The sequence below is a fragment of the Podarcis muralis genome, chromosome 3 (assembly GCF_964188315.1).
Source record: "Podarcis muralis chromosome 3, rPodMur119.hap1.1, whole genome shotgun sequence".
Classification (NCBI taxonomy): Eukaryota; Metazoa; Chordata; class Lepidosauria; order Squamata; family Lacertidae; genus Podarcis; species Podarcis muralis.
The window spans coordinates 95556458-95574419 of record NC_135657.1 but is presented as its reverse complement, the minus strand read 5'-3'; the positions used below and the strand labels follow the sequence as shown (position 1 = coordinate 95574419).

General features: G+C 40.3%; 1 protein-coding gene across 16 annotated transcripts in view; it reads right to left on the bottom strand.

Moving 5' to 3' along the window:
- The window catches only part of MYT1L (myelin transcription factor 1 like), a 282027-nt gene that overhangs the window by 34550 nt on the left and 229515 nt on the right, over window positions 1-17962 (bottom strand). For 13 of the 16 annotated variants that reach the window (XM_077926374.1, XM_077926371.1, XM_077926369.1 and 10 more), the window contains 5 exons: window positions 12045-12292; window positions 8127-8363; window positions 5472-5593; window positions 5028-5090; window positions 4458-4526 (listed from right to left, as the gene is read on the bottom strand). In XM_077926374.1, the coding sequence (XP_077782500.1) occupies window positions 4458-4526; window positions 5028-5090; window positions 5472-5593; window positions 8127-8363; window positions 12045-12292 (739 nt within the window). The remainder of the gene's footprint in view (window positions 1-4457; window positions 4527-5027; window positions 5091-5471; window positions 5594-8126; window positions 8364-12044; window positions 12293-17962) is intronic. The other 3 variants (XM_077926368.1, XM_077926377.1, XM_077926378.1) reach the window with 1 other exon arrangement.

The following is a 17962-nucleotide window of genomic DNA, read 5'->3' as shown; positions in this document are numbered from 1 at the left end:
CTGGGACCGAGCAACGGGAGCGCACCCCGCCGCGGGGATTTGAACCGCCGACCATGCGATCGGCAAGTCCTAGGCGCTGAGGTTTTACCCACAGCACCACCCGCGTCCCTATGGCCCAACTACACTAGCTGCCAATTAGTTTCCAAGCCCAATCAAAGTGCTGGCTTTGACCTATAACGCCTTAAACAGGTCAGGACTGCAATGCGTCAAGGACTGTCCCTCCCGATATGAACTGATCCAGACCCTGCGCTCATCATCTGAGGTCCTTCTTCATGTGTCCTCTCTACGAGAGGCCCAGAGGGTAGCAACATGAGAATAGGCCTTTTCTGCAGTGACTTCCCTTTTGTGGAATGTTCCCCGCAGGAAGCCCTGGTGTCTTTATATATCTTTATCTATCTTCCTCTGTAACCAGGCCTTTGGCCTTCTGTGGCCTTTTAGAAATAGAGTGGGATGTTTTTGATGTATTTCTCTTGGTTTCAATGTATCTACTGTATGTGAGTTTTATTGTCTATTTGTTTGACTACAATCCGGAGAAAACACAGATGACTGTTTGCGCCGACTGAGAGCTAAAGAGCGGTTTCCTTCTAGTGGAAAGCTGTGGGACAAGAGGAACTGTGGCTTAGCCTTCTATGAACTATTAACAAGCTTGAGCTGAACTTTTATTGGCATAGATGCATTTCATCCATTCAACCTGTGGAAGGGCCCTTACTTGGTGAAATGAAAAAGATGAGTACTTATTCTAGTTTTCTGGGCTGCATTTGGTGCTTCTGCCTTCCTGACAGAACATTAGGGAAGGGAAGGGGAGCATGGAGACTTTCCTTAGCAGGGGTTCCTGTATGTATGTATGTATGTATGTATGTATGTATGTATGTATGTATGTATGTCTGGTAGGAAGCTGGAAAAGAAGGATGCAGTGGGAAAGTGGCAAGGGGGGGAAATGCTACTGCCTACTGCTTCACTTCTCTAAGCTTGATGCCTTTCACTTGTCTCATGGGCACCCGAGTTCCCAAGGAACAAGCCTGCCACCAAGTTTCTAGTTTTTGTCTTCTGATATCTTTGGCCCTGCAGCTGTCTCCCAGTTCCACTGGCAAAGTGGCACAGATGCTCCTGTTTTGGAATGCAAGGACATCCAATGCCAGACTTTGGAATATTTCCAGTTGTGGAGCTTTTTTACTGAAGTCCATGCACTGGTCATCATGCCTGCAAGGGTGTGTTGTTGTTGTTGTTGTTGTTGTTACTTCCTTTTATGTGTGTGGCCCTGATAATTCTTCCACATCAACATCTTCAGAATGGTGGCGAAGGTGATAATACTCTGGCAATAATCTGATTGGCCAGGAAATACACTTTGGAATACCCAGAGTTTCTCTTGTTGTTGCTGCAGAATGAAGAACGGGACCTTTTGCATGATCCCCTGGTGCTTGCTGCTGACTTCAGGGCTTTCCCTTCCTTCTTGTCACCCTCCCTGGAGGCTTTTCTATGACCACTTGCTCTGTAGGATGGATTCCAGAAGAGAGGAGGAGGGAGGCAGGTGGGGCAAACCAGGGCTTGCTCCAGCTGGGCTAGAAATGAGAGGAGTGGGAAGATTTGTTCCTCCCTGGTAGTTTTAATTAGGGCCCCTCAAGATGACCTATTAATTGAGCATTCTTCCCAAATAGCTTGCACAATGCTTACATGGTGGTTAAACTGTGTCTTGTCTTTGTTGAGCATTCACGCTGATTTGTTTACAGGGTGATTATATGAAAATGAGCATTGTCCTGCATTCATCTCATTTGCTTACAGAGTGTTTATGTGTCTTCCTGTATAAATCACTGAACCTCTTGGGCTTGCTGATCAGAAGGTTGGCGGTTCGAAAGCACACCAATGCAAGTAGATAAATAGGTACTGCTGTGGCAGGAAGGTAAACGGCATTTCCGTGCGCTCTGGCTTCCGCCGTGGTGCTCCTTTGCGCCAGAAGCTGTTTAGTCATGCTGGCCACATGACCCGGAAAGCTGTCTGTGGACAAACACCGGCTCCCTCAGCCTGAAGCAAGATGAGCACTGCACTCCATACTCGCCTTTGGCTGGACTTAACCGTCCAGGGATCCTTTACCGTTATTTGTTCATCCCACACTTTTCAATGCATTACCCTGTCACTTCTCAAGCTGCAAAAAGACTTTTTTTAAAAAGTGGATTTGGTGTGTCAGGGTGACAGAGCATATCAATCCATTTTAAATGCACAAATTTAACATACTGGTATATGATTGCTGATCAGATGTGGCAATGAGATCTTTATAATTTCAGTATGGAAGCTTACTGCAAGGAGAACAGTAGACATCCAGGAGGCAATATCCATCTGGTAATGACAGAGGAATCAAAGAAGGAGTTTGAGATTGTCTCTTCCTAACAAAACTTCAGAATGAAGGAGTAGGTGGTTACCTTCAGGTAATAAACCAGACAGGCCAAAAAGTGCATCTTGGAATACCCAGAGCTTCTCTTGTTTCTGCTACAAATGGAAGAATAAGATTTTCTTATCTTTTTCATGATGCTCCTTTCTGAAAGTGACAGCATTCCCCACTGGAGCAGGAACCTAAAAGTGACAAGTTGAAGATGCCCAAATATAGGTTCAAAGAGCTCCACACTCTCATCAGGGAAGCACCAGTTCTGCTACAACACTCAGAAATATGTGGTAACTGGGCTGAGACAAGAAAGCCACCTCTCTCACTGATGAGGTTAGAGGACTGAGTCTATCTCATGGACATCTTAAACATCTCATTTGCAAGTGCTTAAAAGCCTGGACTCCCTCCAATGTTGCCAGTCCTTTATGAGCACATTAAAAAATCAACTGCATATTGGATCTTTGTTCTGCAAAAGTGACGGCATCCTTAGCTCTAATGTCCTTTAGGTACTTCTCCGCGGAATTAATATACTTTCCCAGAGTTTTGATAAAAACCATTTGTGTGAAATGGTTTAAAAGCTATTTGAACTATTTTATTATACAGTACATGCTGACTGTTCAGAGGACTCATGGGCTAAACACTGTTGTTTATGCCGTGAATAAGGTCACAGGGAAAGCAAAAACAGATGATACTGATGTATCCTTGATTTGCTCTTTGTTTTAAAGAAAAATGTCTCTTAAGTGGGACCATCTCTGTTTGATAGCAGTTGTGATGGTGCTTGGAATTCTTTCTGTTGCCAAAAAGACCTGATTAAACTTCAAAGGGACACCTGAACTTATTTATACCAATTCAAGTGTGTTCTCATTTATAAATACTTTTATGAAGAGTTGAATACAACTCTGATTTTATCCATGACATCTTCCAAAGCCAGATCCTTCTTGGAAAGCTCTCTCTGGCTGCTTCTGTACTAGCAAATTTCTTTGACATCATTCCTTTATCTTGTTCTTATAGGCCAGAGGTATCCAATATAGTGATGAGAGTCTTGTCGTCTGGGCCAGCCGGGACCTCCATACACACTGCTCAGGCTTGCCCCCTAGAGAAGTACTTTGGTGTTGCTAACGCAGCAAAAACAATGTGGGAGGCAGCAATTATGAGTTACCAATTACTACAGCCACAGCAGGCGCTGTGATTCTCCATTGTTTTGACTTCACCCCCAGAGGCACACTCCATTGTCTCTCGAGTCAGAGGGATGCCAACAAAATGCTTCAACTACATCCAAGCAATAAAGAACCTGGGTTAGCCTTGACCCTTCTTGATCCTGTTGCCATGTGTCTCCTTCTGATCTGTGTCCTTTGGTTTACTCTCATTCCTTCCAAATGTCAGACTTATTAGATTTTGAACTCCACTGAAGGATCTGTCTCCAACCCCACTCAGCTTTTTGGAATCTGGCTCCAGGTGCCCGCAGTTGAGATATGAAGTGTTATTATAATCTAGCACTATGCTATCTTTCACTGAAAACAGGACACTAAGGAACTTAAAACATAAACGAACATTAAGGTTTGCATTTCCTACTTCCACCAAGTAAGTTTATTTGTCCTACAGGGAAATAAAACCGACCTGAAAATCTCATGTATTGAAAGAGCCCCTGTTTTTATCTCAACAACTGTTTACTACAAGCTCAATATTTATTCAAATGTTCTGCACCAGAAGGCCAATAGTTCAATTTCAAAAACATTGCTTTAATGTTATTGTAATTCTAAGGTCTTCACAGCTTCCTCTTTAAAACACAGCATCCCAGAAGCTCTCCTACATGATGGATGAATAGCATGGCATCCATAAGGGCTATGAATCTCTGCCTAGCCTGTGCCTGCCGTGACATCACAGTAATCAGCAACCTGTGACAGGACAACGTCCACAGCCTATGGATCATAGTCTGTGTTAGTGTTTGATATCCACATGCCGTAAGAAGCTCAGTAATGTATCAGTAGCTTTGTTCAGTGTCCTCTTATATTCCGAAACTTCTGTTTGCAACTGCTAAGAAAACAATTTAAAAAGAAAAAGAGAGGCATTAATTATATCTTACTTGAGTTCCTGTGAGCTTGTGGCCAGCATACTTCGAATACTTTTGTCAGCCAACGGGCAGCCAGACAGACTGTAAAACAGGTCAGGATAGCCATGTAAGTCAACCTTTTAAACTAAGACCTTCCAAACAAACACAACGTTAAGAAAAATTAAATTAATAATAAAAAAAATATTGTAATGCAGAGAAGCGATGGGGGCGGGCAAGTGCTGCAATACTGAATTTTGTAACACAAGTTAACCCTCTGAATATATTTAGGTATAAAGCTTTATTGCTGGTGTTATCAGATTTTCGCCCTAATAAGTTTGTAGGTATAACAACAAAAAAAGCATTAGTGATCCATGGGTTAACTATCTGAAAAAGTTTTAGGAAATTTAAAAATGTTTTAGTAGTAGTTTTAAAAGAAAGAAGACGTTTATACAACACACAAATCAGCATGCTCTTAAGATCAACATTTATTACTCAAAGGGTTAACACATAGTTCAACATTTTTACTTTGACAGCATTGTTGAGGTAAGCTGAAAACAATAAATTGAAAAGACAGAATCCACCATGAAAAAAATGAAGTCACACCTTCTATGTGAGGCGTAATTACCAGTCACATGACCACTCCCATCACACCCTGGTGTTGGACATCTGCCACCAAACAAAAACAAAAAACAGCCAAAATAGTAAGTATGTTTAAAAAATACTTTTAAAAAGTTTCATTGTTTCCAGTTTAGCTGCAATGTCTGCAAGGGGGGTTTAAGCATCCTACCGAAAAAGCTGCAAAATGAACAGAATTCAATGAAAATGGCGTCTCAGTACGATATAGCATCATTAGGGACAAGCAGATACCATGTTAGCTTCATCACTTAAACTTAACTGACAGTCTGAAACATTTATGTGCTGCAAATGCTGCATGCTCGTACTGCAAGGCATATATGTATTTGTTTATTCAAGTCAGACAACGAAAGAGAGAGAGAGAGAAAGGTTATAAAAGGAGTAAAAAATAATTTCACCTCACATTATGCTTACGTTATTAAATCCTTTTTATTCTCTTTGCACTGAGGATACTTGGGCTTAGGGCTTGGGATCGTGACTTCGCCAGGGTACCTTCGTTCTTCTAGCGCCTCTTGGAAAGGATCTAAGTCTTCTGGCTGCAGGCAAGGATAAAGATTAATCAGATTAAATAGCGGGCCATAATGGATAGAGGTATGCCAATGAAATGTTATCTTCTGGGCACAAGGCCTCTTCACCTTCAAGAGTCACCCCATTCACTTCAGTGGAGTAAATACTTCCACATATGAATTGGATGCCCTGCGCCTTCAGCAAATCACTACTTTGGAAGGATTGCAGACTACATCCTCTGCGATGAAGTGAGAGGAACAGTCTGCATGAGCATGCGATTCTAAGTGCATACCGTATTTCACTGCATAATGGTTGCATGTTTTAATGCTGATGTTTTCCTTTTTAAAAAAAGGTCTGTGTGACTATTATGCGTAGGAAAACCCAAGGCACAACCATTATGCGAGGAAAAACCACAATACGCTGAGGCGCAACCATTACGTGAGGAAACAATTCTTTATTAATGAACGTACTTATATTTCTGTTGCTTATTATTTGCTACTAACTGTTTTTGGTGCATCACTCATTGCAGTTTCTCTCGCCCGCCCACTCCCCTCACACCTTTGCCTGGTACAGAGAATGTGTGCTGAGTGCCCCTGTGACTATTATGCGGTGAATCCTTTGGGATTGATTTTAGGGACTGAAAATGGGGCGTGGGACTATTATGTGGTGGTGACCATTATGAGGTATTAGGGCTGCTTCATAGGCTACCACAGTAGTGTGGTTGCTGCTCAAAGTTCATTCCATCTGTTGGGAGCTTCACGTTGCTGCTATCACTTGTGCAATGCGGTCACCGCATGGATTGGTCCTATTGCACTCTTCATCCTCAGCTGCACACAAAGGAGAGGTGTGCATGTATTTTATTTTATTTACATACTGCAGTCTCAATCCATGTGATGAGAGTCTTACATAAAGTAGCTACACGGAACGGTTGCCATATGGAAGTCATTTTCACCTGCAACCAACCAACAATTGCCACTTTTTGCTTTCAAATTTGGTGGTGTAATTTAGAATGCGTGAAAGGGAATTTATTGCCGATTTAGAATTCACCTTCGTTTATTCAAATGGCTTGTGTGGGAAATTCCAAAATGTCAAAACCACATTTTATATAGATGTTTGCTAATATGGAGTAGCATGGAAGAATAGCCGAGAATTAGGAACTCTGAATGTAGGTATAAGAACTTCTACCATGCTGGGGTGGAAATTGCAATATGCTTGTTCTGTGAAGTTGCTCTTTTGGGTTTCAGTATCAACCACCCTCATTTTATGAATAGTTATGTACAAAAATCCACTGGTTTGGTGTGTTGTTGTTGTTGTTGTTGTTTTTTTTTTGTAGAATGAACATATGTGAAGACTTTACTCTTCCATATATAATATATTATCCAGAAAAACACAAACATAATAACAGAGTCAAATAATTAAATATCCAAACATAGTATTTGATATTTTATAGTTATATGCACAAACGATGCCTCAGTTCTAAATTACTGTTCTTACTAAGTATAGTTTGTAGGTTAGAATTCACAGCTCTCCACATATTGAATTTGGAAATGTTCAGATTAATGAGCTGAGAGGCTTGGACACAAAAATTCCTGTAGATGGCAGTCTAATAAAAAATATGAAAGTTCCGCTTCTGCTTGCTTTGCATATACTATCTTTTATGTATTTTTCTCCTATTTTAGTGATAATGTATACAAAGCATATTCCATCATGTCTCATTTAAGGTGTGTGCCCCCCCCCCAAAAGAAGAAGCTGTGCCATCATTTATTGAACGAAGATTGATATGACAGCAGAGGAAAAGTGCATATAAGATCAGGCAATCAAAATGTACCATCACCAAATTCCTTGACACTAAAGTCTGGGACTGTAAGATCATGTCTGTATTACAGAAGCTTGACTATAAATTGTGCAAAGGAAAAGTTAGAACCTAACAAAGATAAACAGCACCATCATAAATAAAGCAGCACCGATGATTACCAAAAGCCTCCTTTCCGAGCAACAATGGAAAACACAGCACATTCTACCTTTTTTGTCATTTGGAAATTTGTAATGAAAATATAGTCACTAACGAGATTCTTCGTCTTCTTTCTTTACTACCACTTTCAATGTCTGCAGTGTCATCACAGCAACAAGAACACAGAAATAATCCCAAGCAGTTTCCTTTTCCCCCATTATGGTGAACGGCTAACAGCTTTTTCCAGTATAAGGACAAAAAAATAGGCTATCTATGTGACATGCCTTCTGCTCTGTTAGCAAAGCATTCTTTAATATCCCTGAATATGACAACCAACGTTGATAAGCTAGGCAAGTTAGTTGCACAAAATTGCAGTCCCCTGTGTTCATTCTAAATTGAACTTAGATAACCAAAGTATACCTTGAATTTCTGCAATGGAAATCAGAAGGATATGGAAAATGAGCACATGGTTAGTACAACAATTTCTAGTTAAAAGATTTGATCAAATGTCAACCATAGCCGCTTGTGGGTAAATCATTTCCCCACTACTACTACTACCACCACCACCAGTTCTTAGAAATTCAATGGAAGAAAGCATGAAAGAGACATACACTGATTTCTTTTGAATCATCTTCATCTATCCTACTAGGCTTCATTTTTGTGTAGTCCACCGGCAAATCCCAGCAGTCACTCTCACTCAGCTGGTAACACCTGTTATTCATCACAGCCTGTTGTTGCGGCGACATTGGTTCTAGGGGCGTCAAAATGGTGCAACAGCCATCTCGTTGCCGCTGCTTGTTCAAGCTCAAGTCTAACGTTCCATTTTCATCAACTTCCATATCAGGGTTCTGTTTAAAAACACACACATGCCAAGGGTATAGAGTTCAGTTTGTTGTCATCCATTATTTCCCAGCACATACAGAGTTATAACCAAAAGGAGTGCTCCATTTACAATTCTGTTTCCTGGCAATACTGCTGTATAATCTCTGCAAAACATTTTCTTGTTGCAAATTCTGCTGTCTTGATTTTAACTCCTTGACATGTCTAGTTCTTTGAGTTAACACCTATATGAATCTGATATGGCCTGGAGCGCCTTAATTAGGTGAGCAATCAACAACAGAAGCTTAACCGTTAAATATCAGCAAACCTTTCAAATGCTAGCAACTGTGGAATCAGAAAAGAGAAGTTTTAAGTACTAAACAAAAAAACACGAAAAACATACCATTCTCAACCAGTAACACCAACAGGCAGTTTCATGGGACTGGCCCCCATAAGCCTCTTTGTACTGTGCTTGCCACCTCCATATAAAGTGGAAATGTATTCAAACCACACAGACACCCCATCACAGACATCCAGTGATAAACTGCCTTTACATTCTACAAAGTCCTCCTTTATAATCATCTCAGCTTGGGGAAATGAAACTGGTACTGACATTCCCTGCAGCGATTGAGGAAGTGTGCTGGGAAAGTGAGGCATTTTCTTTCCGCCTTTCTACCTTTCCTTCTCCCTCTTTTATTTCCTTTTGCAAGTGAAGCAAAAATATCACACACACACACACACACACACACACACACACACACACACACTATACACACCTTCCAACCTTTGTTTTCCTAAAGCCAAAATGCACACAGCAATTCATATTTTAAGAGAGAAAGACCCTTCTCCCAAGAAATCTTATTTCAAGCGTGGCTCTGCTTCCTCATGTTCTAGCAACCTGCTTTCCTTACAGTAATAAAAGCTTCCAGAAGACACTCCAAGAGAAAATATTTTCCCCATGCTTATTACCTAGAAAAATCATACATCACAATCCTGCTTGGATACTGTTTTTAATAGACCAAACTTGATTATTTCCGTGATGGTGATTTGGTGTGGCATTTACCTTCCCAGAAGTACCATTTCGATTTTAATAAAAAGGGAAAACATTGGGGAAGGGGGAATCCTCTTTTAACTTAAAAAAAGAAAATGCAACATCTTCCAGTGATGTTACTTAAATTTCTTCTACCTAAACTGGATTAATATTACATGCCAGGGAAAAATAGGTTTTCCTCTCTTCTGTATAATAATACAATGAATTCAAGCAAGATGAAAACAAAAGCTTTCTCCTTTTCTCTAAATTGACATTAATTATTTCTAATAGCTACTTTTGGGATAAGCTGTATTATCCATTTGTCTTTATCTTTTGTTAAAGAAAATTTCTCTGCAAAAAGCAGAATATGTTTGCCAGACATAAAGTTCACTTATAGCTTCAAAAACTTGCGTTTGATTCACCCTCCGAGTGTTTGTTTGTATAGCCATCTAGTGGTCTCATGAAGGAAGCATAGTTTTGCTGGGAAATGGTTTTAAACAAGCAACATCTCATTAACTCTCTGAACTTTTCTTTCTTTTTTTTTTGTAAAGATGAAATTTCTTCACAATGTTTTTTTTTAAGAGTCTTATTTCTTTTCTTTTTTTAAGACTGAATAAATTATTTAAGTTCACGGTCCTAATTGTAAGGATTGCTCCTTTTTGTAATTAGTTCCTTTAGGCTTTGCCAAGTGGTTGTTAATCTATTAAGTGTTCACTAACACTTATAAAGTGGTGTCAGGCTGTGCAGCACTACTGTGTTGTGTTGAGCTGCATACTAGGGCTTCTGAAGACACCTGGGATAGCTTTATATTTTCAGACTAACGTCTCTCAGCATTAGTGACGGACAGACAGACTTAAGTTCAATCCATCCCAGTTTTGCGTGAGGGTAGAATCAAGTCTATCCTGTCCCGTTTCTAGGTGAATTTTTAAGGGTAAGCCTTTTAAAATCCACATGGTGTGGGGTTGGGGTTTTTTTTAAGCACCTGAGTATTTGTTCCAGGTATTTGTGCTTACTCTACTGCATTCGAAGTGTGGGGGTGTCAAGGAACCTGACACTCAGGCTTTGGGTGGCTAGATAAACATTATTATTTTTAACCCAGTTTTAAAGGGCAAAAATCATTTTTAGAAGAGCAACCCTCAGTCGCCCCTCATAAAGGATTGTGGATTCCAAGCTGGACGCGTGATCCAGATATGATGATTCTCCCGGATCGAATCAGGTGAGTCTGCTTTGGAGTACAGGTTTGGCAGATTTCTCCTCCATGCCTAGCTCTGTGTAAGAAGTGTGGTTCTGACTAGCTAGTTCCCATCTTTGTGTACAGATACACGAGCAAAACAGGCCTTTCGATTAGTCAGTAGGGGTGCGTTAGCTCCTCATGTTGTTGGGAAGCATAGCTAAGTATAGATCTCTTTCCCCCTCCCAAACCTCCAATGGGAAACGGTTGGTATTTGGGGCTACCTGAGTTTGCATGCTTATTAGCAACAGGACTAACAGCCGTAATTCCGAGTCCCCACTACTGACGTGTCATTCAACATGGGCAGAACCCTCATATCTCAAGTACCACCACGGGGAGATTCTCAGAAGTGAGAAATCAGAAAGCTGTTTTCAAGTCCCACACCAAAGAACGTAGAAAACAAGCCTTGGCTGCTAACATAGAATGTTCCTTTGGGTCAGGGTTGGAAACAACAGTTTTTAAACAACATCAAGACACTAATGCATGAAAACAAAGGAATGTATTTTTAAAATGTTTTGCATTGCTTCCAAAAATTTAGATCACGGCTTAAAGTTTTCTGAAATATTAAGCTGTAAATAAATGTACTTCTTTTTTTTTTTTTTTAAGTGAGTAGTCACAGACTTCCATTTTGAGGCCACAGCTTTCCATAGAAATGGAACATCTATCTTCAGTAACTCTTCAACCTTTTCAGACTCAGGGCCCACCTTTAAACCCAAACATGCATTTGAAGACACATTTCTTAATTTCTAAGCATAAATCTGTATAAACTTAAGTTAGATTTTTCAAGACACTATTAAGTGAATATTTATCACTGGACGTAGCAGTTTCCAGGGAGACACAAGCACCACACAAAACAGACGCGCAACATACAAGGTAGAGTATGGTTGAAGTTTGAAGTTGTGGGGCAAAGTCACTAATCTTCCTACTGCCCTGCTAATATTTATTTGTACACACATTATAAAAGTAGGCCTACTCAGGAGTCTAATTCCGCTGTGCCAAACCACTTGTACTTGCCATGCAAAACAAATCCATTGCCAAATTATAATTTAAGTAAAATAATAATATACCAATAAGCACATTAAAGCTATAGCACAGACTGTTCAGTGAATTCAGCTGACATAACCTTTGTAGTCTCCGCAGACCTCACCAGTTAAAGAAACGTTTCACAATAACAGCAGGCTTTTTATTCGTTTCCACCCTGTTTTTTAAACTCTGTATTCTGAGCTAGCTCATATCAGATGGCTGCTGCTGGACTACCATAACAAAGCTGCAAGATGTCACTGCTAGAATTTATATGGAGAACAAGATTAAGCATCCTTGGAAGCTCTTGCTGTATTTATCATAGATGATTAGTATTATGCCAGTGCAGACAATAAAGCGTTATGCATTTCCCCATTCAACAAACAAATATACACAGAGATATAGAGGCACAGGTTTGTTTCTTTTTACCCTGGAACAGAGATCCTGAGGTTTAGTGGAGAGGTTCTGAGGCATCTCCCTGCAACGAGTGGAAAGGTTCAGTATAGCAGTAGCAGCCATGTGCGCTGCTTCCATGTCATGGGTATAGTCAAAGCTGCTCTTGCTGCAGGTACTGCTGGCGCTGCTGCCTCCTCCACAGCTCATATTGCTGCTGCTGCTAGGGGCATAACTGCTTGTTGTGCTGCTAGTTGGGCTGGAGTTCTTACAGTAACGTTTTGCTGTGGGAAGGAAATATGACAAGGATGACTCAAAAGGGCTGGCACTTATGTACGTACATGTAAAAAAGCAATGCAATCTGCAGAGAACGGTGTTCAAAAGGAACTGCAAAGACTATTAAGGGAGGGGGAAACCCAAGGTGTGTGTGTGTGTGTGTGTGTGTGTAAGGGAACCACTCCTGATAATTTTATGATATTTGAGTGTGGCTTCTTTTGCACAAGAAACCTGGATGTGATACTGAAAAGAAGCAGAGTGATAATCTCCAGAGTATTCTGCAGCGACATTCAGATCAGTTTTATAGCAAGCAAAATGTGCACAATGCACTATAAGGAGGGCTTTTAAAAAAACAAAAACCACACACACACACACACACGCCCTCTGTTAACTGTTGGCAGGAGAAGAAGGAATGCACTGCCCCAGGAAAACGGAAGAACTTGCACAAAGCTCCTAATTCACACTATTTTCTGGGGGAGCCTGACAGAAAAAAAGCTCACTGAGAAGATAATATGCTTGATCTCCTCTGTGTTGCCTTTGAAAGTGTTGCAACCTAAGCAGTACATTAAGAAGGCATCCCCTCATTAGCTGAACCTGGAACTACTGGAATTCCTACCCAGACAACTGTTTATGTAATATTAAAAGCTATTATGTCTTGACACAATATTTTTTTTGGCAGCGTCTAATATAAAAAGGTTGGTTCAGATGTAATGTCAAAAACCATGGTACCTGAAGATTTTCCCTGTGGGGCAAATAGATGGTATTGGGGCAAGAATATAATCAGGAAAGTGGCACAGCGTTAAGGGGTAAAATTTCCTAGCCCAGTTCTATGGCTTTGATCTGAACCCAGCCCCTCCCCCTGTCAATTGCAATGACTATTTAATTTCTAAACGCCTCAGGAGACAAGAACGGAAGGGAAGCCTCCTGGATCAGGCCAAAGGACCATCTACTCCATCATTCTTTTCTCACAGGAAGTTCACAAGTAAGGACTTCTACACACTTGGTCTATGCATCTTCTAAAGCTATCCAGGTTCATGGCCATCACTACCTCTTGTGAGAGCAAATCTAATAGCTTAGCTATGCCCTGTGTGAAGAAGTGCTGTCTTCTGTCTGTCCCAAAGAGCCTTTTCACAAATCTTCCATATCAACATCTAGTTTTGCATGGTGCAGATGGAGGGAAGGATGGGAGTTTCAAAGCAATGTCTGGGTCCCACAAAACCCTATGCGCAAATAGATCCTAAGCTTCCCTAGCCCAGGAAGTCTCTCTGTTTTAGAAGTGGTCATAGTGATTCAAACCATTTGATTTTAGGCATCTAAGTTGTGTGGCTTTTTGCATGTTATACCAATATCATATTTTTTTTTTAAAAGAACCCTCCTTACTGTCACTACTTTATGTTCTGAGCACGCATTGGTCACCTGACATTTTTTTTCTGATGATCTTTGACACAAGTTATACCTCGATATTAACGAAAGCTCAAACATTCCTCAGTTAATATGCCAAATCCTTTGCTCAATTTTCATTTTTAATCATCTGGCACCATAAACTGATGTTTAATTTCCAGATACTAAAATAATCACAGATATTTAGACAACCTTGTCTATTCAGAGAACAGCTTCACCCATAATTTGTCCCTGTAATACTGAAATAATCAATATGGATCAATATATAATTTGTTGACAATATGAATGCTATGGGGGAAGTGTTGGGGCATGTCTGAAGAGGAGAAAACTCAGGTTCACCTCATACACTACAAAAATACTTTAGACTATATTTCTTTTTCCATCTCCAACATCAACATAATGAAAAATTACAATTCACCAACTCTACAGAGATCCATTGGTGTATTATCTATATAGCCAAATACATCTGCTTGCTACAAGCACACAGGACACAATTTCATGGGGACAGAACAAATGTTTTGTGTACAGTAGTAAAAATGTACAAAGAAAAAAACTGAGGATGAAAAGGAAGCACAATTAATTTGTTTAAAGAATGTCAGCACAAATCTTATTCCAAAAAACACTTGTTTCTTCTTCCCACTCCTTTTGACTTTCCCCAAGTCATTCCTCATTTCCTTATTATTAAACCTCTAACTTCTCTGCATCCAGTCCCTTATTTGTTTCTATTGCACAACCTATGATCTGCCAAGTTGAACACAGCCCATCATCAACCATAAAGGTCCAGCCAGACTTCAATAAACCCCTTTTGTTGCTTGCTTGAGACTTGAAAACAAATGCATTCTCTGTGTTGACACCTTCCCCAATTGCAGACTGTCCCTTCCCTGGAAACATGTCTGCCTTATGGCATTTTGGCACCAGACAGAGACCTGTTTATTTGCCCAGACATTTATGGGTTGTTAAGTACAGTTATGGAAAGTTGGCCATTGCTTCAGTTTGTGACTGAACCATGACTGAATTTTAGAGTTCTGTTTTTATTGTCTCATAATTGTTTCAAATTGTTGTAGTTTTCAATTATGTTGTAACCCATCCTAGAGTGATGTGATGAGGAACTGGCTAAGCACATATTTTTAAACAAAATATCAGGAGAAGGGGTGATAAGGATATGACTATCACAATAATATCTATTTATAAGTTGTACAGAACTGGTCAAATGTAAGTTCCCTGGGCCAGGAAAAGCTTACTTCTGTATTATATACTAGCTTGCTGCTGAAGCATAATAGACTACTTATTAGTAGCACCAGCAGTGCAACCACAACATTGGTTGGATTAAATCCAAGTACTTCTGCCTAACTAGGCTGTGTTTTGATGGAATTATAGCTATTCTCATCCAGTGATCTTCTTTTCTTGCTTAATCCTAAATACAAGTGAATAGATAAGAGAAGAAATTTGTGTCAGGACTGAAGGTTGCATCTAACAGTATAACTGCATGAGCAGAACAAATACTGTACATGCAACAGAACTTCCTCTCCCTCTCCTGCCCAATCTGCTCTTCCTAACCTTCGAGAGCAGGTTTCGGGTGTATCTGTGCAAGGGGAGGAAATGTTCCACTGCGTGAGCAGAAGTCATGTCCAATGACTTTGTTGGATACAAATCCTTACATTGAGGATTGACCCTACCATTAGGGTGAGGTGGCTGGCTCAGGTGGCTGAGTTCGGCTGTCAAGAAAGGGCAGAAAATAATTAATTTATTGTCATTTTTTTCAAAAAATTTTTTGCTAGGGAGAGATGCTTGTGGTATTTTCTGTATCATGTGCCAAAATAATTTGGCCAGTCTTGGTTACTATGCACCTTGACTTTAAGAGTGCCACCATTTGCTGCTCTGCCTCAGGCAGCAAAACGTCTTGGATGGCCCCTATTAGCCACTTTATACTTTCAACATTAACATCAATACAACTACTGTAGTAACCATCACAACACCTTTTTATGCCTCACATACAATACAGGCCAACTTCAGTTCATACTTATTAATAAAATGTTCTCTCACCTTGCACAGTGCAGATAAGCCCCATTTAGATGTTCTCCATCACTGACAATCCAGTTCAACAAATCCTCACAGAATAAGCCTACACCTTAAGCACGTTCTTAGGCTTCTGGCCTCCCCTAAGAATGCTTAAGTTCTTTAGTGAATTGAGGTCCTAAAAGGGTAATTCCCTGGTCCTTACTACACTTTAATTTATACAAACTATGAAGACATAATCCATGCCAATTCTTGTGTGTGAAGGCTTCAATGCATACACACAATAGCTGTAATCCCTTTCAAAACCCCACTAGTTCCTCAAAAACTCTTTCATACCGGTTTTATGAAATTTGTGTATAAATTGACATGAGAAAGTAAAATCATGGCTAGGCTGCCATTTATTGCCCTGCTTCTGCAAATGAAATCCATTACTGGGTTTGCGTGAGGCATTACCATAGTGTGTCAGATAACAGACTTTGTAGACTTGTTTTTCACTATATACTCATCCTTTGTTTGTTTGTTTTAGAATAAAAAAGAATTCAGAAGATGGGTGTGTATGTGTCTCATACCTGCGTTTCATGTCTTCCCCCAAATAAAGATAAATTAAGTTATTGTCCAATAACAAGAGAGCACTGTACTAATCAGTCCAACAAATGGAACCTGATATCGTTATCTATGTTTGTTACATACAAAAACAACACTACCACAGAATTTTGTTGTGGAGTCTAAATATGCGTATCGGCATCGACACCTGGCATTCTCACACAGTTGACAAGGCCTCAGGGTCTTGGCAAGACTCACACATGCTGACACCTGTCTGGTGACCCCTTTTGCTGGGCACCTTGTGTTGTGAGCAGATGGATAGGGAGTGCTCTGTATTCCAACACAGTGCTGCTCCAGGTATAGCGTGAACTATCATCTAAATTATGTCAGGATTGGCTGTGGGTGGGGAAGGGATGCAGAATTACCATACCAACAGGTCCCAGAAACACTCAAGCCCTCTTCACCATGATGCACCTAGAAAGTTGGGCAGACTGCACACCTCCCACTTTGTCTACACAGAACTTCGGTACAGTCCAAACACAGGATTGCTCAAAGCATCATCTGTTATTCTGGATACTGCTGGTATGCTTAAAGAGGCAACAGAAGTCTCTTGCTTTATTTAAAGAATTTACAACCCCCTTTTTTTACAAAACCTTATACCTTGAAGGTTGCCTTGCAACAAAACGATGCAAGCATGCTCCAGTTCGTACAACTTTCGCTACTTTTCACACCAATCTCACTCTATGTCTGTTCCAAGATGTTAGGTCTATTGTGGGTTTTTTTGGACTATGGTTAAGATTGTCACTTGGACATTTCTGTACCTCTTCTTCACTGCTAGGAACCAGATTGTTTTACACTGAGATGTTGTGTATTAAAAAACAGAAGTGAAAACATGGCACACATCTCCCCTCCCTCCTTCTGCCCACAAAGGTCTAGTAATCATGTGAAGTCTCGGTGCTAATCTATATTCCACAATCATTACACTCCTTCCGCCCCCCGCCAAAGTAGAGTCATCAGCAGAATCAGGTGATATATAATAATTACAGGTTTTCCAGCACTACCCTCGCTTAGCCCAAAACGCCCCCATCAAGAATTTGGTAATATATTAGGGCCATAATTAACATGACTAACAAAAGGTGTTGGAACTGCAGCTAAGTTCAACACATTTCCATTTCTCAAACCTCAGAGAGCAAGCACATTATCTTTTGTGAGTTAGCAAAGCATTACATAACCCATAAGTCTGGCTCTCCTAGACATTAAAATGGATGTTAAACCACATGGCCTGGGGCCACTGCCCATTTGTATTGCAAACTTAATAACAATAATCCACCAAACTCAATCATTAGACATTATTTGGGGAGGGGGGGGAAACAAAGCAATCCAGAATCCAGCATGATATAAAGTTTTTGACATGCTTTCACGAAAAGTTCCAGGCAACACCATCATCAAATGAATAGAATTCCCTTAATATAGCAGAAGTCTGCTTATCTGCTTTAAAAAGTCTGCTTTTCTGCAACCTACCTATTGTTGGCCAAAGTTGTTTTAATGTCAACCTTGTGTAATTAAGGACCAAGTGATATTGACCTATGCCTCAACTTTTTCGGCCTAATGGATCAGGCTGCAGAAGCAGTTGTGAGTCTCAAGGCTGCAATTTCTGACATACAAAAATGCAGAAACCATACCATTTTTATCACTACCAAGCAGGCAGGTGAGATAAA